The 25,327-nt window shown below is 38.3% G+C and overlaps 1 protein-coding gene across 1 annotated transcript in view; it reads right to left on the bottom strand.

The window, feature by feature from the left end:
• PTPRZ1 (protein tyrosine phosphatase receptor type Z1) overlaps positions 1 to 25,327 on the bottom strand; it is a 104,345-nt gene that overhangs the window by 35,595 nt on the left and 43,423 nt on the right. Inside the window, exons 7-12 of the mRNA XM_068400702.1 lie at positions 22,672 to 22,829; positions 21,955 to 22,105; positions 14,245 to 14,429; positions 13,370 to 13,496; positions 6,583 to 6,626; positions 628 to 4,207 (exon numbers count right to left, since the gene is read on the bottom strand). Of these exons, the coding sequence (XP_068256803.1) occupies positions 628 to 4,207; positions 6,583 to 6,626; positions 13,370 to 13,496; positions 14,245 to 14,429; positions 21,955 to 22,105; positions 22,672 to 22,829 (4,245 nt within the window). The remainder of the gene's footprint in view (positions 1 to 627; positions 4,208 to 6,582; positions 6,627 to 13,369; positions 13,497 to 14,244; positions 14,430 to 21,954; positions 22,106 to 22,671; positions 22,830 to 25,327) is intronic.

A 25,327-nucleotide genomic window follows, 5' to 3' on the forward strand; every position in this document is an offset into this window, starting at 1 on the left:
CACAAAAAGTCTGCATCTCACTGAAATCTGAAGGTGGCATACAGACTAAGAATGAAAATGAATGTGTTTATGAGTTAAGATGAATCAGAATCAAACTGAAGCATCTTCTTCCTTGCTCAATACATCTTAGAAAATACAAAAAAAAACCACAAAGAGGAAATGTGCTGCTCTAAGTTAAAAACTAGAATCTCAGAGGTATGTTTCCTCTGGCAGAGGCGTGGTTTCCTCTGGTATGCTTCCTTAAGGGCAGCACTTGTCTTTGTACAGAGAACTTACTTCCCTCTTAAACCTTTGAAACTAAAATTAAACAATTAACATTGAAACAAATTCTGGTTTTAGATTGTGCACCACCCAGATTCTGCTGACAGTACACATCTATCCAAAAGCAGAGCATGAATCTTCTTACTGAAGAATATTTCAGGTGTAGTTTTAAGTAGCCAGAAGTAACATTCACAAGATAGCCAGCTCAGCATGCATCCCCTGTTCCCCAGTGCTTCCTTAATTACACCCACTGGCACTGTTACGTTCTCCTTTTATTATACATAGATAAACTTTCTCATTCTCTATGGCACAAAAGTATCCCCTCACAGCTTTCCATGATATTCGTTAGACTTATCCATAACTAACCTGCCTCAGAGATGTTGAACACTGATGAGTGATCGCTAGTAACAGATGAGGCTGATGACTGTGATGATCCAGGAGTTAATTCTGAGTTACCTGCTTCAACTGCCCCTTCAGTGTCTCTCTCATTTAGGTCAGGAAAACTGAAATCTGTTGAAGTTTCATTATCATTAAGGCTATCTGAGGTACCTTGGCCAGAACCACTTTCTTCATCAGTTGTAAAAACAGCCCATGACTTAGACTCTGATGTCTTTTGCAATGGGACACTAGCAGTTTGAATGTGGTTCTCCAAAACTGTCGCGTCGTTGTGCTTCTTAGGTATCACATTTGATGTCAAAGTTGGTACGGATGTATAATTATGTCTGTTCTTGGCACGGTTTATCTGACTGTCTGATGCAGCAGTCGAAATTTTCTCTTCTTCTTCAGGTTTCTCAGAATGTGAGCTTATAATTAGGTTACTCTGATCCTTGTTATTGATTACCTCTGTATTTTGTTCCTCTACTACCATATCCTGAGCTTCTCTATGGGAAGCGCATGCGATACAGTTACTTACAGGGAAGCCATCGTCATATTCATCATAGTCATCCTCAACTACAGGAGGCCACAAATCGATACTGGACATGATACTGGGAGACAACCCAGAGGATTCTCTAGAAGGAACCAGCAACCTACTCAGAGTTACAGGGATCTCACTTTTGGAAGGAACAGCCTTAACAGAAGTATGTACATTTGGTAAAGGAAATGTGTGACGAATTGACATGTCAGAATCAGAAACAACTGCAGGCACACGAACAGGATCAAAAACAAGTGTAGAACTTGAAGACACACTGGTAGCCTCACTTCTTTCAAAAACACTTGAAGAGATATGGCTGTCTGCAGGAGTAGCTACATGTGATAATGCATCACTTGTTAGGAAGGGAGTTGTTACGGCATTTGCTGCTTGGGGGGGAAAGGCATTTGTATTTTCTAAACTGGTCAGCTGGGATGAAACATCGCTACTGGACAATGAAGGCATAACCTGCTGAACATCTTCACTGTTAAACAAACGGGATGAAACATGTTCCTCACTTGCATAAGAAACAGGTAACCCTTGAAGTGATGCTGTGGGCTTACTAAAAGTGTTTGACAACATATCAGCAACGGAAGGCAGAGATGTAGAACGCAGCATGGTTTCAGTTGTAGCAGAACCTGGTGCCATTTGATGCAGTATTTGGTCAAATGTAGAATTATCTTTATGAACCCTGGAGCTTTCAGCCAATATTGGATCACTAGGCACAACTGCAGCCGTGTTAAGCAGCGTGCCATCGCCAGAAGACTGGAAGGAGGATTGCAGTAATGCTTCATTATTTAATGTAGCTGAGGTCTCATAAAAGTACAGCTGAGTCGAGGATAACATTTTGCTAAAAGCAGAGGCAGAGAGAGCTTGAGCTGAGCTTGCGCTAAGCATAGGTTTAAGCAAAGTGTCATCAAAGACTGGAGGTGTAACATGCAAATGCTGAACGGAAAGGTGATTTTCTGTAAGTTTACTAATATCATGATCAAATATCTTAGTAGTGGGAAAAGCAAGAGAGACTGGAAGGATTCCCTTTGTGCTAGAAACAGGATGTGGGCTTTCTTGCAGAGATGTATTCTGCTTAATTACATCATCATTAGAAACAGATGTAGAAAGTTCAGGTATCACTTTACTTTCAGCATTGGAAGCCATTTCACTTAAAGAAGAGGAAACTTGCAGTTCTCTCTCATCTCCATATATAACAACACCTTTTTGACGCATCTTATTAACATCACTAAACCCAGATGATTCATACATAATTTCATCTACAGAATCAGAGGAAGAAACATTAAGTACCGTCAAAGTATCTGTATCGGGCAAAAGGGACTCACTACCAGAGTATGCTTCAGACCAATCCATATCACTAGATAGAGAGTGCGTAGGCTGCAGCAAAGTATCAGCTTGTGATATTACAGAAGAAGGTTTATGCACTAGTACATTGTTATAGCTGCTAAATAAAGGATCTTGACGAAATACGTCAACAGAATCATGCACAAATTCTGTGGAGTCATAGGAAACAGTAAAGATTTGGAGGGAGCCCACATTACTAGACAAAGCATAAGGAAGTTCAGACACTGTTGATAGTACATGCATACTTAAATCACTGCTGGATGGTTCAACTTGAGAAAATATGTGAGTTCTATTATGACCAAATATCAGTGTCTCTGAAGCAGCACGAGTAGTCTGATGTGACACCACATCAGCATATTGAGCAAGGCTTGGCTGTATTAATGTATCACCCTCTGCCAATGTCAAAGAAGCATGCAGGGACACCTTATCACTTGCAACAGCTGGAGTAGCACTTTGTGGAAACATTTGAGAAACTGTATACAGATGGTGAAACATTCTACTACTGGAGGAAGTAGAGGAAAATGTAAGCAAAGGTACATCATCATAGGAAGACAGGGTGGGTTCAAATGACACATCAACACTGGGAAATACAGGTGTAGCATGCAAGGTCACATCACTATCTGATGTAGCAGGGGTAGTGTCGAGCATCTGAGAGTCAAACAATAAAGGGGTGACTAGAGGAAACACTTCACTACTGTAGGAAGGTTGAAGAGGTATCTCACCATTATAGACTGGTTGAGTTGTCTGAGAGAGTACCTTACTGGCAGCAGAAGCAGAACCATATTCTCCAGAGCTTGAAGAGAGAGAGTGAGGTGATAATTCAGCAGAGGAGAAAGCAAAGGTAGAATAATGTGGCAATTCTAAATCCGCATCTGAAGTGTCCTGCGAAACCACTGGGCTGCTGGAATAGGGCACCGCAGATGGCTTTAATCCCTCTACATAATCATCAGTGTAACTGGTCTGAGACAATTGCCTGCTATCCAATGTATCAACAGATTGAGTTGTCAGATCTGTAGCATTATGAAACCATAAATTTCCATCAGTGGAAGAAGTATGCTTTGGAGGCTCATCAGAGCTTGAGGGTGCTACACCTTCTGAAACATACTTAATGGAGCCTTGGGAAACAACATCTTGCATGCTTATATCTGGGCTTCCTGAAGGAAGAGTGTCTTCTTGGGAGGTCTCCTCGGTAACCAGCTGTGCTGAAGAAGTGGTAAGAATCGAACTCCAAAAGTCATCAGATTCCTGATGAGGTTTAAAAGGAGACAAGAAGAAATCTTCATCAACGTGGCCAGTAGTGGTTATTCTTGTTGGTTCAGTGCCTGAGGAAAGGTATATGTATTCTTCTATGCCTTTGGTGGAGTCAATGAGTTGAGGAGGGATTCCAGTAATTTTTTGGGATTCCAAAAAAGAATCTTCCTCTTCTTCAGAAATTTCACTAACAGGTGGAGAAGTAGGGTAATAAACTGCTTTGAAAACATCATCCTTACCATGTAATTGTTCTTCTCTTGTTAAGTATCTATTTGTTTTAGCTTCATTGGGTTTTGTTCCCATTTTTCCTTGACTGTAGCTGGATGTAGTCACCTGGAAATCTTTCCTCCATATTTGGTTTATTGTACTGTCAGTGCTAGGAATCACCACAGTTTCTTCGTCCTCCTCTGTTTCCTTTTCATCAACTTCATCCTTTGAAAAAAATATCATAGTTGAAGACAATTAAAAATGTTTATAGACACTGTGCACAAACAAAACCCAAAACTGCAATAATACATTTTTTTGGCTCCATAGAAACAAGAGAAGCAAAACATGACAACTTGAGAAGACTGTTGGTATTAAAGCAAAATATTTAGCTGCAAGAACAGGTATCTTCTTCCCTCTTGAAAATATTACTTATTTGCAATAGAAACAAAAAAATCCCGTGTCACAACTTCTTAAATATTGTGTTACTTTTACTCTGAGAGCCAAAAACCACTCAGTATTTATTTACTTTATTAAAAAAGCTCCATCTCTTTCCTAATAACATGCAATTGTATATGCAATACACATCGATGAAAAAATGGTTTTGCTATCAGAATGTGTTAGAGATTTGCACTGATATCCTGATGTTGATTTAATTGTCATAGTAACAGAATTTGTAAAATATATTTATGACCTGTCCTCAAATCTGCTGAATCTTCAGAGTTTTCTGGAAAAGAAGATTTCAGCATGGTCAGCATGACTGTAACAGTTTCACAAGTATTGTGAGTAATACCATCTGGTCCCTGTTATGACCCTTTGTTTGCTAACATGAATAATGATACTTCGTGAAAAATCTGTGTTAGCGTTTTGACTTTTAAGGACAGATACAAAAAGAAAAAAAAAATTCACATGCCTAAATAAAATCAGGTTTTAGGCAGGCCTTGAGGATCTAAGTTCAAATTCTTTTGTCCCCTCTCCAACTTTCCCTGCCCCAAATCAAAAAATGTAATGGGGAAGTATCTAACTTGCTCAGCAGGCATTTTTGTTTTGACCTAGACACAGCAGTGCCTGCAGCTCTGTGCTGTGCCCTCATCTAGAACTGCACCAGAGCCAAACCTGTCCGAGCACAACTCTGCAAACTAGGTTGAGGGGCACCTTCAGTTTCTGAAGGGACTTGATTTGATAGGCACACATAGCCCTAAGAGACACCAGCAGGGCAGGACCTCTTGCTAAATACAGTTGCAACTCTGAAAGTGCCCAAGATGAGGCATTGCTGAATAAACTGTTAACTGGGGCACTCAGCTAGTAAGAGTTGTTAGCTGTTATGCAGTGTCACCAGAGTGAGGGCTTTAATCACTAGGCTAGAGCCGTGCTTCATGCTGCAGTCCCTTTGTGCCAGGAACATCTAGCATATTCACACAATATAAGGGACCTCAGGCATGACTCTCAGGCTTGGATTTCATCCCAAGGGCTAGATACCTAAAATGTAGGGACAGCAGTACCTAAACTGTGTCCCCTCAAACCCAGACTGGACTGGCCAGGCCCTTGTTTCTGAAAAATCTACCTTCTGAAGAGCAATGTCTGCTCTTCCAAATTTTCAGGGTTCAAGTAAAAATCAATTGACACTCACTGGCACTCAGTTACTGTCCTGAAAGATGCAATAATCTAGATATGTAGCTTACATCAACAGAGAAATAACTGTATAACTCAGTGTCCACAAATACAAAGGAGGGTAAATAGAGACAGGTAAGTACAGGCTCCCTATTTAACTAACAAGGACGTTCCACTCAGTGAGAATACTGTGGTCATAGAATGTAACGATAAAATAAAAATTCTGAGGGATTACTTGATACAAATGTACACAAATGTAGATCTTACTGAAGGAACTGTCCATGCTGTACAATCTGTATTAGAGACTGTTAATAATTTCATTGTGATATTTTCACCTCTCTCCTTGCTGGGATGCCAGGAACCTAGTTACCAAAGATGAAGTCTGCAGAGGGTATCGTAAAAACATCCAAAACAGAGTTACACTGTAAAGTATAACTTGAGTTCAAGAAGTAAGAGTAAACGACCCTCCAAGAATTTTGGAATAATTGTCAAATTCAGCCAATAGCACACTGATAGCAGATACACATGAATCTCAGTCTGCAGCGCAACTGCCTTGCTCCCTTACTTTAGTTGACTACACGGTAAGACCATCATAAGCAAGGCCGAGTCAGATTTCTCTTTAAACTGAAAAGCCTGACACTGGGTGACAGCTTTGATTCTGCTAAATGAACAATTTTGTCAGACTTCACTCAGAGGTGACACTAACTCGATGCCTCATTTTCAAAAATATTTAGGCATATCCTGTGATATCCCTTACTTCTCCATGTATCTCCTGCCCCAGAGAACTAGTCAGTGAGGTATGTCTAGAGTTATCTAGGGAGAAATATAGCTGAAAGAGAAGGCTGTATATGCATATATATGTATGTATATACAAATGCAGATAATATATTCAGTTGGTGACATAGTTTTATAAATTTTCACAGAATATCAATTCAATTTAGTTGAAATGTGTGTATTTGAAATACTCTCTTAAAAATAAATGAATGCTATACCTCATATTCTTCAGTTTCATTCAGTTCAGGAATGAGGTCAGCCTCTATAAAACAAAAATACATACCATATCATCCAACATTCTAAATTCACAGAATTTCTAATTCTGCAAGGACTCAACTGGTTAGTTAATACATTTATTGAGACCCAGTCTAAGATGTTTTATAGTATTGTGTTTGGAGAAGTGGCTAACCACTTGGGCTGAGGACTGGCTCTAAGGGTAGCAATGCTCATCTAGACGGGACACATTCAGCCACAAAACTTTTGTCTGGCTCTAATTTGATACTGCAGCATATGTTGGATCTGCACTGAAGAACCACATCCTGGCCAGGGAGAACCAAGTTTATGAGAATGTTTTCTATGAGAAAGTACAGTTTAATGCAGAAATACAGAAGAGAGAAAAAAGGTAAGTCTGAGAATCAACTATTTCTCTACAGTTACTCTGAAAGCTCTGAAGTTACTCTTGTAAAATGATCTGTTGTGTAATTTTCATACAGCAAATTCCTCATTTGTGCACCCAGGCTTAGAGTTAGGTACTAGAACAGCAGCCACGCCATCACATTCAGCATGCAGTAGGCTGCCTGTCTCCATCAGGGCAGACCAAAGAGACCCACCCTTCCTAGAGTCCTATGCTTAAGGCCTTTTTCAAACTCCCACTCCACTTGATTTAATGTAAGGACAGGAACACAGTTGTACCACATTCCACAAAATGTCCCTATAAAACAGGTACTGGGCACTCTGCAAAGAACTACTCTAAAGGCTTTTGAGGTCTCTACTTTTCATAAACAAATAACAGCTGAGGCAGGATAGAGAAATGAACCTCTTACAGCCCAAGTGAAAATCCTTCTCTCCTAAGTTTAGAAGTAGTCTCTCACCTTCTTTCTCTCTGTCTTTTTGGCCAAATTCAATATTGTATTTCTGATGGTGGTCAGCAAGAGAGGCTTGAAAGTAGGTTGCAAGAAACCTACAAATCTCTGGTAGGAACTGGCATAGGCCTCCACTGATGAAATGCTGTACCCCTTCCACAGCATTAACTCATCTTACTGCTCCTTTGGTCCACAGAAAGGTCCATTCCCTTTCTGAATCTTTCCAAGGCTTTCTTCTAAGCAATGTTCTAGTGCTCTGTCTGTACACCAGTGCTAGCACGTATTCTGAGGCTGATCTGCACTGAGTGAAAATGCCAGTCTCTTAGCCTGGGGAGTGATTCCAAGAATAGCACACACAGCTCCATGTCTGCATTTCCTCCATGGTTCCCAAATGAAGCTTTCTCAATGCACTAGTATGAAGATGTCATCTTTATAGTTCCCATCTCTGCAACATGAGACAGGAATCTATGACTTAATTTGTGTTCTCTTTGGTCTGTCCTTATCTACCTTTCAAAACAAATTGAGACGTGTTTTATATGCAACACACACTAGATAAAGTTTATCACGCTAATAAGCTCAGTTTTACATGTAATTATGGAATGGAAATAAATTTCGACTAAAGAATCCTGCACGAAAGTTTCATAAATTGTTCTTTCGTAACAAACTTTTATATATTACTAAGTACTGAATTAAACTTTCATTAACAAGATAGAGAAAAATTATCTTACCTCTAACTCCTGGAAGCCTAGGAGGCTCCGGGGCAGGGTGGGGAGGGGAGCGGAAGGGAGGAAGGGGTGGAGGAGATAATGATATTCCCTGGCTTCTCAATGATAGAAATCAAACATTGTTGACATTAATTTGACAGTCTTTCCACAGTAGACCCTTACCACGTATTACGCACTCAATAGACTTCCCTGCAAAATATTTTTAATACAGAGAAATGCTATCTATTCATTCTGTGGTCACTATTCTTGAGTTGAGCTTTAATTAGACTTAATCAGAAAAGTAAAATGTGTTGATTGTGCTAGAGTACACTATATGGTACGTGCCCTCAAATTCTACCAGCAGAAAACTACAGTTTCTTGCTCGTCTTTATGGAGAGGCATTAACATACATATATATATATAAAAAATATTTATATATATTAACAACACTAAATCTTCAGACATTTTTGAAAGCCAATTTAAATTTAGTCGGTTACAGAAAATGTATTTGGCAAAAGCATTAGAGACACACACTTACAGAAGTTCTGTTAATCCTGTTACTGAGTTTTTGATTTGATAGCAAATTATAGAAATGTGCTAACATCCCCCAACCAAGAAGAAGAACCGCCCCCTCCAAAAAACAACCCATTGATGTAGGTCGATGAACAGGCTTTTTTATTTTTTCTGGAACCACATATTGATTATTCTATAGCTTACATGTTAAAATAAAATAATTAAATAATTAGAAAGTTCTGAAGACGCCTTTTCATAGTCTGTTTTAATGACAGATGAAGAAACGATAGAACAAAGACAAAAAAGGTAATTATTTCCCTACATTTAAGTTCAATGCAAATCTTTAAAAAAATCTTAAAACAATCTGATTTGTAATTGTAGAATAATGTGCACAACATAAACTGTTTTCATTTCTGTACTGTCTTATGTAATAAATGGCAAAAACAAAAGTAAAGCCTGTTTCTTCTGATTAAATTAGTTTTCAGATTTCTACATTTATCAGTACAAAATTAGAAAAAGCATCCCCTAAATGAAATATTTAAGATATGCTTAGTGTTTTTCAGGACAAAAATCACTCACAAAGACAAGTTACAACGAAATGGCATAGTCAGACCCTCACAAAGCATTGTCGACAGCATGAGCTGCCATGCAGGAGACAGCATTTGAGAACCATATCCCAGTATGGGTTTTTTTGATACACACCAATACGAGTCTCCACAAAGGAAGATGAGAGGAGACATATACTCTTGGTTTTTATCTCCTGTATCAGCAAAAGCATGTAAGTAACACTGGTATTAACTGCACAACAAACTACTGCAGAACTTTCAGAGCTATACAGATGTTATCTAGAGAGTCAAAGCACACATTTAGATAGTTATTCAAAATCCAATTCTAATAGCAAATGAAAACTTGGTAAATAAAGGTTGGACTTTTATCAAAGCTGACTAAAACACTATGTACATGATTCCCTTCATTTTCAATGGAGGTTGTGGAGCTACATCACATAGGGCATCTGGTGACTTTTACTAAATGGAAACTAACTGGAAACAGTTTTAATGTGCACATACACTATATGACAAGATGAAAGGCTGCCACTCTGAACAGTTTAGGAAAAACCCAAAGAGCAGAGGTGTCAACTATGATCATTTGCCCAATGTCATACCAGAACTCCCGAGGGTTCCACAAACTGAGGCAGAGGGCATGGCCCAAAAGAGGTCCTTCCTCTTATGAAGCATTGCCAGGAACGACAGGGTTTAAAATTGGTCTGTGGATCACCCAGAACCTGCAGAGCCCTCACTAACTGCCCATGGGAGGCACCCAGACAGGGTGGGGAGAAGGCATGAGAAACACTCTCTCTTGAAAGTGTCTCAAAAGGAAGAGGCTAAAACAATGGTTGTGAGTTTTTTTGAACACCAGATTTGTGTTGCACAGTGTACTGAAACTGCCCGCTTTAAAAGCGGCCACTCCAAGGGCAGAATTGTTCCCGGAAAAGGGCCCACCTAATGCTTTCACATGACTCGCCTCACTTTAGCTCTCAACATGAAGATCAATTGATATGCAGGTGACTGCAGTGAATTTCATCTTAATTAAACTGGCTTACTCAGAGTAATTCTTGAAAATGAAAGTTTTAGTTTATGCTTTATGTGAGTCAATTTTATTTCATGTCTCCATGGTGAAGATAACTTTTCTTTCAAAAATTCACAAGCAGGAGCTCCAAGAAATCCCCTTTTGTTTCAAGATCTATAAAGCAGATCACAAAATCAATTTGATGTTATAGTTGCAATCAGCAAGTTGCTCTGAACAAATCTTTCTCATTAGATGCTTACATTCTCATATCTCTGTTGTTTAATATTTGCAATATTAAAATATTAAATATGAAAATATTTGTAATATTTGCAACAGTTAATTCAGATGTAAATAATTAGTAAAAGTAAGTATGCAAATAAACATTAATATTAGAAATGAATGGAAGTTTTTTTCATATTTTAAAATTATATCCAGAGTTGAGACAGCATCTATAAAACTTATCTATAGGGCAATGAACACCCACAGTAATCCTACTAACTACGTGGGAGTGATTTTTCCCTGAATTTTCCCTTCCAACACTTCCAGATGGACTGCTGTGGAAGTGTCAAAATAAAAGAAGACAAAGTACATTTAATAACTTTGTGTCAGTTTCAGATAGGAAGCATCCCAAAGAAAAAGCTTTTCTGAAACATGCAAAATATTCATTTTGGTATTTTATTTTTGTTTATAAACTTTTCCCTCTTTTCAATTTTGTTTTTAATTTAAAATATCCTTGAAACACTTCACTTGACCTGAAATAATCTTCCTGAACTTTGGAGCTTTTTGAAAACTAAAGGAAAAACCTAAGGTGGATGTGAAACTACTACAAATTTTCAGAACTGCCTGAAATTTGAAAGAAAAATCATATGTTTATACAGTTCTGATATACAGATTATTTAACTCTTCTCTTTACAATGATTTATTTAAAAACAAGAAAACTCAGGATAAGAATATGCTTCTATACATTAATTTGCTTTAATGCAACATTAAGGAGACATAGTTAAATGTTCAAATGACAGAAAACACAAAAATACCACTTTCATAGTTACATTCATATTGTGTATATATACATCTTTACATTACGATGTCTCCTAGGTATCCTTGCATCACATTTTCTCATTTCTTTAATTAAATTTGTGGTGTGTCTGTGTAAAAAGGCATGAGCATATCAAACATATATCGCATCAAATTCTCGTCTGAGAACACAAATCCCAGAGAAATTTCTGATGCTATATTGGAAGGTGAAATGAGTTTTCCAGTATGTATTTCCAAAGCAAGGCCCTCACCCTTCCTTCTACTGAAATGAATGCAAAGCCACTGGTTTGCACGACTTCAGCAGAAGCACAACAGGGGTGTCGTGATCAGATGCACCGCTGTGCAGCTGCAGACTGCCAAACGCCCCATCGTTCTCTTGCTGGGTTGGCTCCCCAGCAGCATTTGCTGGCACCGCAGGTGCACTGAGCGGTGCAGCCTGCAGTGCTGGCTCCGTGGTTACCCAGCCCCAGCACCCCTGTCTCTCTCCCTGCCTCCACATCCACTTTTCCTTCCAAAGGGAGTCATGGCACACAGCAGGGTGCTATGCAACTGATCCTTACAGCAGGGATACAACAGTAGTAGTAGGGTGGTGTATCCTACGGATTTACCTACATTGGATTTTATTTTGCAATGTCTGTTTTCAGAGGTTTAAAGCTGTGATGGTAGCACCGTACTGACTTGATTTGTTGAACTGACTATTGTTTAATAATGACAACACTATGCTGCTTATTTGTCATTCCATGTAGAAATGGATGTGGCGGTATGTAGATGAAATCTCATCTGAGAAAATTCTTCAAACACAAAATCAGCAAATTCTGGAAAGGAAGTGGAGGAATATAGTATCTAAGAGGTAGATAAAGGATAAACAGAGAAGTGGAATGCCAGGCAGAATGTCAGAACCTTGTTGTGGACTTCTTAGAAAACTGAACAGAAATAAGAAAATTCTGGTAGATATTAGCATAAGACTCCAAAAACACATTCTTCTTAATACATTGTGTTTGAAAGACAAGTTAAATGTTTATTGAAAATTTATATGTACTATACCTGAACCTGCGTCCCCCTCCTCCAGACAAAAACATACTATTATGAGCCTATTACCATTATTAGTTTATAATTCATGCTGTACAGATTGTCAAGAATCATATTCTTTCTCACTGTAAAGGAATGTGGTTCCCTTGAAATGAAAAACTGACCTGTTTTCCCAAGTACATCACAACATTGCTAAGGACTTTGCTGTAGCTAAACAGACTTAATGAAGTGTAAAACTGAACTTACAGAATCCATAAATAAACAGCAAGAATCCAGGCCCTTAGATAAAAAATGGTTTCTTGCATGATCAGAAAGTCTTTGATTTTTTCTTATGATTAATTACAGGGTTCTTAACTAAAAACACAGCTCTCACTCACTTTGATAAGAACTGGGTCTTATGCTAAAACTTCCGCAGAATTTAAGGAATTATTAAGGACAAGATCAAGCTTCATGCTACAGTTTCAAATTATTTCATATTTACCAGCAGGCAGAGGAAGTAAATCTGGCTGTGAAATCAGTAAGATCTGCTTGTTAGGCCTTTTGATTTTTTACGAGGCAGCATTAAGAAGCAAGGGAATTCCATCACCACAAGTCCTTTGAAATCAAACTCCAAGTAATCATAAGAAATCAAATTTCAAAATCAATTGATACAGACTTATAAGTCATATATTGGGTTTGTATTACTTGTTCCTTAATACTTTGGCTGTGTGGATTAATTTTGGGAAGATGCTTGAACCATAGAGAAATAATACCAAACGTGGTTTTATTTCCCTACGTTATATTGCTAAAAGATACACTTGTGAGATTTGAAATCAGGTAGGTGTTTTTCAGAATATTCTTAGAGTTAAAAAAAATTAACATGCAGTCTTTCATAGGTAATGTTTACAAGGAATGAAGAATTACATCATGTCAAATATCAGTAGCAAAGAACATGCTGAAGGTTAACTGCAGCGATTTTGAAATTTCATTTTAGCATATTTTGACAGTCGTGCATTTTAACTGGTTTGCAAACAAACTACTTCTTCAAATACAGATTTTCAGCTAAAAGTAATCACTAAGCTCAAAAGACCACTTACCTGTGTCCTCTAAAGGCATATCAACAATGACTTGGTCACTGTGTTTTCCATGTAGACCATTAGAGCAAACAGCAACTATCTGAAGAACATAACTTGTATTGGGCAGTAGATTATTTAGAATAGCCCCCTAAAAGAAAAACCATGTTTAATCATTTACTTGCAAATAAGTATCAAATATTGGGAAATGTTAATTTTTTCACAACACATTTTTCATATGAAACATTAAGCTCCTTTCTTCTAGGACTTTAATGCATGTTTTTTATATTTTATTGTCACAAATGTTTTTCAAGTAACGTTAAAAAAATGTTGTGAATTTTTAAATGGAGGATATCAAACTATATAATTATTAATGCTGAACACTAGTTTAGGTAATTAGTTTAGGCAACATTCTCTCTGATGAATTATGAGTCTTTAAAGTGGGTAAAAGGAACAAATCACATTAGTAAAATACCATGAAGCTGTAACCAGTAACTTAATATTTGTAGCAGCATGATTGTACTGAATCTTATTGCGTAGGTCATTCTTTGCACATCAGTGAGCAACGAAGTACAGATCACTATTAATCGACTAAGGGTTTTATGGCTAAGGAGCTCTGAGGCTGACATGGTCATAAACTTTTGGGGATAGAATAGGCAAATCAGAACAGCAATCTGTGAAAGCCTTGTCTCTTCTGGGCAAGAGAGGCTCTTTTTTTTTTCTTTTTGAATTGTCTTTGTGGCTTCACAGCCAAGAAATGAAGTACAGCTTCTGTGAGCTGCAGCCAAAGTAATTTTTCATTGAATCAGCTCCCAGCTACTGTTTAATCCCTTAAGATAATTAACAGTGAGTGTTTTTCCATCACCACTTTGTATGAAACTTGAAGAGTTTACAGTTACCAAGTCCTGATACCCATCTGTCAGAAACTCATGCTTAGCCTGGTCTTCTCCATCCAACTGTTGATAAAAGACAGCAAATCTCTCAATTGTGGTGTCGTATACAACCCGAGGTCTTTCCCATGTAACAAGAAGACTAGTATAATTCTTTGGATCAGACTGGACATTTTCAGGTTCTGAGCTGCAAACTGAAAGAAAGAAAAAAGGAAAGAACGTGATATTTATTAAATGGTATAAATGACTCTACTAAGATTTTGAGCCACCTCCTGAGAAAATTAATGCAAGTCTTTCATGTGCCTCATTTTTAGCTTTCCACTAAAATGTCTGAGATGCCATGCACTATAAACAGAACCAGTACTTTAACAACAAATTTTCAAAAGCAAGCTGATTTGAGGACTGAGTCTCCTTTCCCCTCCTTTTTATACTGTATTATATGAAATATTCATATCCAGTTCCCAAGAAATAAAATATAAAACACAAAACATAAAGATTCATATGCATGTCCTGGGGATGAAAAAAATCTATTACTCTGTCTTTATGGGTCTATTGGAGTGGCATTAGAAGAGCTGCACACTCTCCCACCAGCTGTAATAGGCCATAATCTACAATAGGCTGTAATCTATAATAGATTGTTTTTAAAGGTTAAAGGTAAAGCTATCACACTTGACTTTCCTCTCAAGGGTATTTGAATCTTTCTATAGTACCTCAAGAAGAGATAAAAGGCAAATAGGGAGAGATTAAGAAATTATTATATTAGATAGTGATTTAATGTAATTATATTTTAAGGTACCATCTAGACATTTGCTGAAGAAGTCTGATCAGACTGTTGCAGTCCTGGGCCTGAGTCATGCACACCGCCTTTGTGAGCCTGGAACCTGCACTCCAGAAGCAGCCTGGTCAGGCAGCTACTCTTGCATGTCTGCCAGCCTTTCCTCTCCAATACTCTTTTCACCTTATTCAAGTAAGCTGAACATACAGATGTACTGATTACCAGTGTGCTAGAAATTTATTGACACTCTGTCATTTGTTTTTTAAATTGTCCAAGTACCTGCGTGTGGCTTAAAAATAATATACAAGGTCAAAGGCAGATTAACCTGTATGAAAAAATTACATTAGCAGAAAATGTAAATTATTTAGCTGAAGCTCACTGAAAAATGACCAAGTTGTGATACATGAAAAAATAAAGCAACATCATATACAGCTGCATCATTCATGGCTGGTCTGGGTTTGGGCTGACACTCCATTCTCCTTCCTTGCTCTCATCATCCCCTCTGTTTGTGTGGGGAACCGTGTCCTCACGCACAGCACTGAAGAATGGAGATGACTGTCAAAAGTGGTCACTAACATTTGGTTCCCAAACTGAGAGCACAGCAACTACATTTGTTCTGATGTCTCAGAATGAGGGCCGGGGTCCCTGACTTTTCCTAAGTCCCTTTTCTTGCCTCTTCGAAACAGCATAGTTTTTGCCCTTTGGTTGAAATGCTCGGAGTGGCCATCTGCCCCTGCCCATGCTGTTGGGAAGTTCCTTTCTCATGTACCGAATTTCCTTTCATATCCGCTTTCACAGGTACTGAAAGGGCATATTATTCAGTCTATTGCTTCATTTATTACCTCATTTCTGTTGCTTTATTTCATCTATTAGACTTGTTAAAATCACAGATCAGAGTACCTGAAGTTTACTTTGAGTCTTTCAACAATTTAATTAAATCTTATATATGAAAATAATTGGATAGATATATTTTTATTACAAAACTTTTAGTTTGAATTTTGCACAACTAATTATATAATCATTCTCTATTTGGAATAAATGAGGAAACATATTTTTCAAATCTCAGAATCTGTTTAAAACAAACTTTGAGCATGTAGCAAAAGCAAGCAAAACAAGCTATCAAGGTAATTAAGAAAACAACTGTAGATTCGTTGGAATTCTCTTAAAGGAAGCAAACACCGTGATACTACAACGCTTTTGGTGGACAATATTTCATTTTGAAAGAACGCAAAAAAAATCTTTCCATTAACTTTGCAATTTGCCACTTGAACACAGGAGGGCACTCAAACACCAGTATTTTGAAAAACTCTTCCGTTCTGTACGCAGATGGGCAATTTCGAGCAGCTCTGGTCTGAGCTAGTCAATGAAAAATAAGTAGCGACTTTTTTTTTTTTTTTTTTTCCTTTATTTTTGTGTCTGCGAGCTAATGGTAGAGGCAGTATTAGTCTGTGACATTTAGTTGAATTATGTAGCATGCAAGGCTTTGAATCTACTGTGCTATGTATCTGACACGCCATTTTATTCATTATACTGAATTCTTTTAATTGACGTAAAGGAAGAGCAAATTAAAAAAAAAAAAAATCTCAAGTTGTGTACATTTCATTCCATTCCTAAAACTTGTAATTCCACCTCATTTTCACCAGATGGCAAACGGAAATCATTAGACCAGCAGAGACAATTCCCTTCTCAATTCCGAGCATTAAGGCAGATGACTTACTCTGATTTTATTTTTTTAATGACTCAAAACACTCCTCAGCTATTTCTTTTTGAAGGTGTTCAAAATAACTCTTCAAACGCTTTTTCATAGTATAAGTACGCAGCTTCTCCCTGTTCCAAACTCTTCTCTACTGTCCTTTTTCCTCCCTTCCTCTTTTTTTGTCTGTAAGTGAATTTGGTTCTGAAATCTGACTGTATTCAGACTAACTGAGCAATATTATAAAACTTTTAAAGGTGGAAGATTGGTGTCTCCAATATTATTTGTTTCAGTTTCACTCTGCTTCTTTTTCCAGATGGTTCTTCCAACTTTTTTTTTTTTCAAGAAAAAAGGTATCTTCCCTTTTGTTCTCCTCCTTTAGATGCTTGGTTCTGTTTGTCTCAGCAGTGACCAACAATATTCCTACATGACAGTCATCTGCATATTATTTCATGCCAATTCCTTCCCAAGCTGTTGTCTCTTGCTCTTCATCAGTCGTCTTGCCTGTGCTGTTTTCTTCCCTTTCCTGACAGTCTTAGTAACACAGAGGTACTTTGCTCCTGCTTTTTCCCATTTTCCCTCTCCAGAGACTGGGAAAAGCGAGGAGATCGCATCTCAACTCACCTCATTCAAGACTTCTGCTGCTCTGATGCAAACTTCGAAAATCTGGGCAAAGAGACTTCAAGAAAGGAAGTTCTTGTGTCTGTTACTAGTCTGAAGTCACAGATATTCAACTGGATTACAAGTCTCAAGCAGCAAAATACTATTCACAGGAAATTAGAGATCTATTCAAGCCCCTGCTGGGCTTGAATTCAGGTCTCTGCTTTCCTCAGGTGAGTACTCAGATGTTGGTTTTGCATATCAGATCATCATAATGCACCTATCTTTGCTTATTCTTCTATGGAATAAAATGCTACCCATATAACTCATAAGTTTTTAATCTAAACTCAATTGCATCATCGGAGAGCACCAAGGTACATTAGTCAAATCATTGTCAGAAACTACCTGGGCTGTGCTTTTGACATGAAGACCTTTATAAGCTGCCCAAATTTGGCTTATTCATATATATATATATATAAAAAAAAAAATTATGCCTGAATTGAAGCTTCTCTGAGCTTGACCCAGTTGGAATAAAACTAGGTGTAGTTCTGAGGCATCACTGTATAACTCAGGGGATTTTTTTTCACATTTGTTGCTTTCTTCTTCTTTTAGTTGAATCTGGGTTTGAGATTTTTATCTTGTAAACCCAGATTTTCAATTGTGGAAGCTGTGAAATCACTTCATTTAGATTAAGACATCCAAGGGCTTTTCAGCTCCCTGTCACAGCATGTGGCAAGAAGTAGTTCTTCAATATTCCCAGTCTACTCCATCTCTATGATGGAGGTGTTGGGTTGACCTTGGCTGGCCACCAGGCGCCCACCCAGCTGCTCTCTCACTCCCCCTCCTCAGCAGGACAGGGGACAAAAGCAAGATGAAAAAGCTCATGGGTTAAGATAAAGACAGGGAGATCGCTCACCAAGCACCGTCATGGGCGAAACAGACGCGACTTGGGGAGATTAATTTAATTTATCGCCCATTAAAATAGAGTAGGATAGTGAGGAACAAAACCAAAATTACACACACCTTCTCCTCACTCTTCCCTTCTTCCCAGGCTCAGCTTCACTCCTGACTCTTCCACCTACCCACCTGAGGCAGCACAGGGGGACTGGGAACAAGAGTTGCGGTCAGTTCATAACGCTTTGCCTCTGCCACTCCTTCCTCCTCATGCTGTTCCCCTGCACCAGCATGGAGTCCCACCCACGGGATACAGTCCTTCATGAACTTCTCCAGTGCGGGTCCTTTCCATAGGGTATAGTCCTTCAGGAAAAGACTGCTACAGTGTGGGTCCCCCATGGGGTCACAGATCCTGCCAGAAAATCTGCTCCTACATTGGCTCCTCTCCACAGGCCATAGCTCCTGCCAGGAGCCTACTCCTGCATGGGCTCTCCACGGCCTGCAGCTGGACAGCCTGCCTCACCATGGTCTTCTCCACGGGCTGCAGGGCAATCTCTGCTCCAGCATCTGCAGCAACTCCTCCCCCTCGTTATTCTCTAACCTTGGTGTCACAGGGCTGTTTTTTACACATTTTTCCCTCACTCCTCACTGCCATGCTGTGTTTTGCCCTTTCCTAACTTTGCTTTCCCAGAGGTACCACCATCGTGGCTGAGGGGCTGAGCTGTGCCCTGTGGGGGGTCGGCTGGAAGCAGCCATGTCCGGCACGGGGCATCCCTGGCCTCTCCTCACAGAGGCCGCCCTGCAGCTCCCCTAGTACCAGCGCCTGGGCACCTGCCCCAGCACATTATGTCAATATAAAGTATCTTGCGCAAGAGGAAATGTCTTGAGAGAATCTGAGGAGGCTTATAGCTAATTTAAGTCGTCTGGTATGTGAAATGCTAAAGGCACGAGTCCTTACCCCTGGTATTTAACTAAAATAGCTGCTGAACTTTACACAGTTGTATTTTTCATGCGAAAACAGGCTGGCAATTATTTTTTATCAATATATATTGTCAGTCTTGAATTTTAAGAATCCATTGTTTTTTATATCACTACTAAATCCAGGAAGATTAACAAGAATCACGTTTCTGCACTTACTCACAGCGCATTCCTAGAAGAGTGGGGAGGATGGGAAGTCATGTAACGGGCCCAGCAGCAGCTACCACAACAGTTCTCAGGTTTATAGGAATAAACAATGATTTCTATTATAAATGGATTTTCGTGCCAGCTGAGGTTGGTGGAGATAAAGCATTACAATTTCAAAAAGCTTTTTGAGTTGAATCCTCAAGTATGACTGCAAGGATTAGCTATTTTAATATTCTTCTTAAATATATACATACATATATGCATACATACATACATACCACATAGGAAAACTACATGTATCACTAGGCAGGCCTCAGTACGGCAGTGCTTGTACACCGAGAATGCTGAGGTTGTCACTCTGTGAAAATTTCTGACAATATATTGCTGAAATTAGTTTATAATTGAATAGAAAGATTCTTTTAGCCCTTCCAAGGAAATTTAGCTCTACTTAAGAAATGCCATGTATTAATAACAGTGATAAATCAAGCACTTAATCCTACTGCCTAATGAGAGTCTACTCCGAATCCAGCAGGAGAAAACTGGGATTCTGGGTTTCACAACACAAAATACTTTTTCAGTTATCTACTTGAGTAAGACCCACTCATGTAATTTCTCTTGCGTTGTCTAAAGGGATTTCAAAGATTATTTTTTCTCTGTCGACTACAAGAACTTTGCAATATTAAACATGAAAAACATAAGCCTATTTACTCTTGGGGATTTAGGCATTCATGTTACAGTTTTTACATCTCAACATTTAAGTTTAATGATTCCTAGGGCTTTTGCTTTACCTTCTCTTAAAATGGAGGTGAAAATATAAATGCTCCTCTAACGTTCTACATTAAACAAATCCTATAATTACATTTGTTTGCATATATATACATGTGTGTGTACAGAAACATGTATATGTATGTGTAGGTGATGTTGCATTTACACAGTGCACATAAATATTAACAGAAATGTGAAATATATATACAGGAAGACTTGAAATTTTAGTGATCCCTTTTTGTCCCTCCTTATTTATGGCCAAAGCAGAATTTTTAACCAACAATTTCTTACTTTAAATACCTAGTTTGGAACAAATACTACACGTGCTCGCTGCCACAGTGATGTGACTGCAGGACACTTTTGTCTTAAACTCAGTAGACTGAAACACATTTATTTGGTGTTAAAGAAGTCTACACACACAAAAATTCTAGATGCTCTGTACCACATTTTTTACATTACATGAAGCAGAAGGGCCTTCTAATTTTAAATGGTATAACTCAATGCAGAAAAGGATTCTAGTATCTTTAGACTGGACACACTTTCCTTATCTGTATGGATACCAAACTCACAGATATGATAGAAAAGTGGTCTGTATTAGTGACCTGTTTCCCAGAGACCTTCTTTAAACAGAGGGATTTGGGGAAACATGATCTTTCTTTAAGTTAGGCCAAATCAACAATGTCTGCTGTAAGTCCATTTGGAAACAGAAATTTATTTAATTGTGATAATTTGCTTTATTTCTGCAGCTCAATTCCATACTCTTCCAAACTTCAAAATTTCAAGTGCTACTAAGTACCTAAACAAAGAAACCCTGCCAGAACAGATATTTTTTGGCTTAGACCAATGCAAAAAAATTCGTATCCTGGGCACACATCTGAGGAGTTCACAACAAGCTGAGGTCAAATCAGAAGTAACCATGTTGCTGACTGGTTATAGAAATGAAGCAGTAAAGCTATCCTCTGCAGCACTGTGGTGAAACAGTGTGATGTACTTGTACAGGGGACCTAGCTCTCTGGCAGTTCTGAATGATGAACATCTCCTAGATTATATGCAAGTTTTATACACGGGATCCTTCCAGTAGGAAAAAAAAAATATCCATCCAACCAAGGCAAATGAAAATGAAACCACACTTCTTTCTAATCTGGAGAACACCTACACCACATGGTTCAGTCATCTGTCTATGTCTAATTAAGCACAGTTCAGTGCATCTGAGTATAAGAATCTACAGGCATCCTCACCCAAGCAGCAACATAATGCCCCCAAATTAGATGTTTACTATTTATTCTTCTGTGCTTGTGAGTATAGAAATCATTGACTTCCATATTTAGTGCTAGACCTTGTTTCCCATTACATAATGCACCGTTTTGGTCATATAACTTTCACAAACTTCCCTGAGGTTTTAGGTAAAACAGAGAACAGAATCTGGGTTCTGGGATTCTCTCCATCTATCACTTTCTCAGCAGACTATGTGAAATGAATTTGGTTATCTCACTTCAGCCTCTGTTGGAAAAGCATCCACATTATACAACAAAGAACGAAATGGGTTTGTAAAACAAAATCCTCTTGCAGCCCCTGAAAAGGCAGCTTTGTTTCAGTCTGAAACACATTAAAAGGGCAGTGCAAGAAAGCTTGAACTGACGCTATTGTCACTGAATGTTTGGTCAAGACAAGCATTTAATTTTACACTCCATTTAATCTGACATGTTTTATGATTGCTAGTTTTTTTCCCTGAAGTGATAGATTTATGAGTAATAATACAGCGTGCTACTTTCTGCACAATTTAAAATGAATATCTTCATACCGGGATGAATCTTTTACTGAAAATTGTCTTTCAACCTGTGGAGAGGAACGACTATTCAGTAAATACCTGCTTCATGAATTTCTTCTTGTCCTGTGTACGAGGAAAACACTTGCCCAAAGAACTTATATTGCTGCTCTCGAAAGTTGTTTTGCAAGTAGTCCATCAACATAACATAGCCAGACTGCTGCATTGTAAGGACTTCACAGAACACAGCTAACTAGAAGAGGCGAGGAAAAAAAAGAAGTCAGAAGTCATAACAAATTAATCAGATTATGCTAACAGGCAAAAACCCTGGGGAAAAGATGTTGGGTAAAGTCTCCCAGTTGAGCTCTCCTTGGTGGCACTGAACTTTTGTTCCTCTGTATCAGCAGTATATCTAATTCTTTACTCCACCTGTATTTCTCACCCACTCTGTTGTTGGAACTATGCTCTGACCAGTCAGCACCATTTAGCTGGGGGAATATGGAAGGAGTGTTTTGCACTCCTCTTTATCTGGGCTAGAAGTCCAGACAGCCTGCAGAGTTAGGAAGTATGTTCATGCTCCCTTCTAAGCCAAGATTACTCAGAATCTAGTCCTGAACTAAAAAAGGGAAAAGATAACACACTCAAGTAATAAATATGCTTTCCAGTTTAATGGCTGCATAAAAAATTTAAAACTAGATAAAAGAAAAGCCAGGTTGTTGGGCTGGCAATGAATGCCATGAGCTTTTACCATATACATGGCAACTGCTTTTCTTCGGTATTATGTAGAATTGTTTGGTTTTAATACATTAAATTAATTACCTGGTCTGCAGAAATACTAATGGTATTTTTAAAAACAATCCATTCAACCGTTTCAGAGCAGGGAGGAGTTGATAAAGACCCATTGTAAGTATAATATTTGTCTGTTGCATTTGGCAAAAGGTTCAGCAAAATAAATGGTTCTAAGGCAGCCTGTTTTCCTGGAAAAAAAAATTGAGTCAGATAGTTAAAATGCTGCAGAAGGAATGAATAAATAGAAACCATACTCTCCAAAAAAGTTACCATTATAGGAACATGCTAATTTTGAGGCTATTCAAAATCTGACCTCCACAGAGACTAGTATACAAATAAATTGCTGAGCATTTTCTGCTTAGTTTAAGTAAGTATTGTTCAATAACAACTTTGTTTTCTTGGGGAGGTGTAATGAGCTACTCCTGTAACAGATAAAGTAATCATTACATTGGTTCACAAGAATTTGTACACCTGTAAGTTTACTTGTAAATGTCCAAGATGCCAAATCTTTGTCCCACCCATGAACTTCAAAGAAAAAATATGTTAAATCTCTGTTCTTGGTCTAATGATACAGCTTCAAACTTCCCCTGAATTTGGTGAAGTTGTTGAATTTCTTGCAGGATCTTAACCTCCGGAGAAAATCACTGCCTGAGGAACTGTCGCCGTGTTAGACCTGGAAGTTGTATTACTCATGACGGCAGAAGCCGAATTTCTGTGGATCAGAGGTTTTTAAAATGGTGATAATACAGTGAAAAACTGTAACAGCTTTACACAAAGCAGAGAAGGATGCAAAGACATCCTCCAGGAGGGTATGACCACTCTCTTTATTGTCCTGTGAAAATAATATCATGTCTTTCAGGTCAGCAGTTTACCTGGTACCTTGTCAGCTGGGAGTATGCATGAGGAATTGCTGGGAGTCCATCCACAGAAAGCTACGTTTGTGCTGGTGTGGCAGTCGGGTCCAGCAACAGAAATTGGCAGAAATGGCAGCAATTTCCTCAAGGCAGATTTTTTCCGTCTGTGACAATTATCAATCTTGTGACAATTACCTGTCTTATTTTCTGGTGCATCCAAAGTAATATTTGTTTTTTACACTCTGGAACAATGCAGAACCTATACACCTTATTTCAATCTAAAGTTACTGATTTTAAATTTCTCCCTATTTGATACATATTCAGTTATGAATATCTAATGAATTTTCAGACTGTGCATTAACTTGTGGTTTTACAGATATGTTACTTCTTGAGCCCTGTACAGATTTCTGAGCTGTCTTTGCTTCATAATTCTTTACAAACTTGGTGAGAGCAGCAAATTACATTAACAGTTTACTACAAATCATTGATGCTTTTCTTCTATACAGTGACTGTTCCACTGAGTTAAGGTTGAAGAGCTGGCTCCTCCCCCCTCTCTCATCTATGTGTCATGAAAGGGTAACATTTGGCAGTGTCAAGCAAAGCCCATCCTTCTATTACTCCTCTCAACATGTTAATCAACCTTCAGACAGAAGCTATCATGGCTATTTGGTACGTGCCTAGTTCTTCCTTCAGTAAAAATGAACGGCCAGTCTATTTTATGTAGATGCTTGGGGACATGAAACTCCTCATTTATAGTAAGAATCCTGCCATACATTTTGCAACTTTGGATTTTAAAATGCCCTTTAATGTGACTGACAGCCTAAATTCTAAAATCAAACACCTACAAAGAATGACAAGAAACGGAGAGTTTGTCCGGAAGGAACAGGACTGCTCCTCTGCAGAGCTTGAGAACTCAGCAACTGGAATTCCAATAAGCACAATACAGATATGACTGACAAGGACAGATCATGTACATCGCAGACAAGGACAGATCGTGTGCTATTCACTTTTCTTCATGAGGAACAACTTGATGTAGTCATAACCTGAATTTTCAGAGCTCATTTGCATTTTATTCAAGAAAATGATATTCTGCTCATTGTTGAAGTGCCATGTAGTGGTTGTATCTTGAATCTTGCTGCTGATAGTTTTACAGCTCCTTCCAAGGCTGTAGGACAGTATCTGCCTTGATGTATTACTTGTTCTCCTTTGTGTTTCACAGAAGATGGCACACATAGACAAGGAATCTTAACTGCTTTGTATTTCCCCCTCCTCTGTCTTTGTAATTTATGAAAGTTGCTCCCTTTTATATTTGTTGAATTGTTTTTGTTTTCTGGAGAAAAACAATCTTGATTTTAGTGTCATACTTCTGAAAGCTTTTAAAATAGTGGACAAAAAGCTTTTTACACTTCCAAGCTATCCATCTTAAGGGGCTTTACAAAGCTCAAGTATCATTACATACAGGAAAACTGAGACAAAGTTAGCCATTTACTTAAGGTCATGGCCATGATGTAAGAGAATACCCCTGTACAAGACAGTGCTCATTCATGTTTATTCTTCTGTGAAGCCATCGTGAAACTGAGTTAGAAACAGAGCCCAGATTGCCTCATGCACCACTCTGAAGTCCATGTGCTCTTATGTAAAACTATGAGGAATTCTAAAACATCAAAGCGTCAACATTTGATTTGAATAATGCTGTACAAATATAATATAATTGGATTATTTTAGATTTACACAGCAGCTACTAAAAAAAGAATTAATGTCCACTGAGTCTACTGAATACTGATATTCATATGGTCTCATGCTTGTAAGACATATCTTGGATGGCTGCAACA

The sequence above is a fragment of the Nyctibius grandis genome, chromosome 5, assembly GCF_013368605.1.
Source record: "Nyctibius grandis isolate bNycGra1 chromosome 5, bNycGra1.pri, whole genome shotgun sequence".
In the NCBI taxonomy this organism is placed as follows: domain Eukaryota; kingdom Metazoa; phylum Chordata; class Aves; order Nyctibiiformes; family Nyctibiidae; genus Nyctibius; species Nyctibius grandis.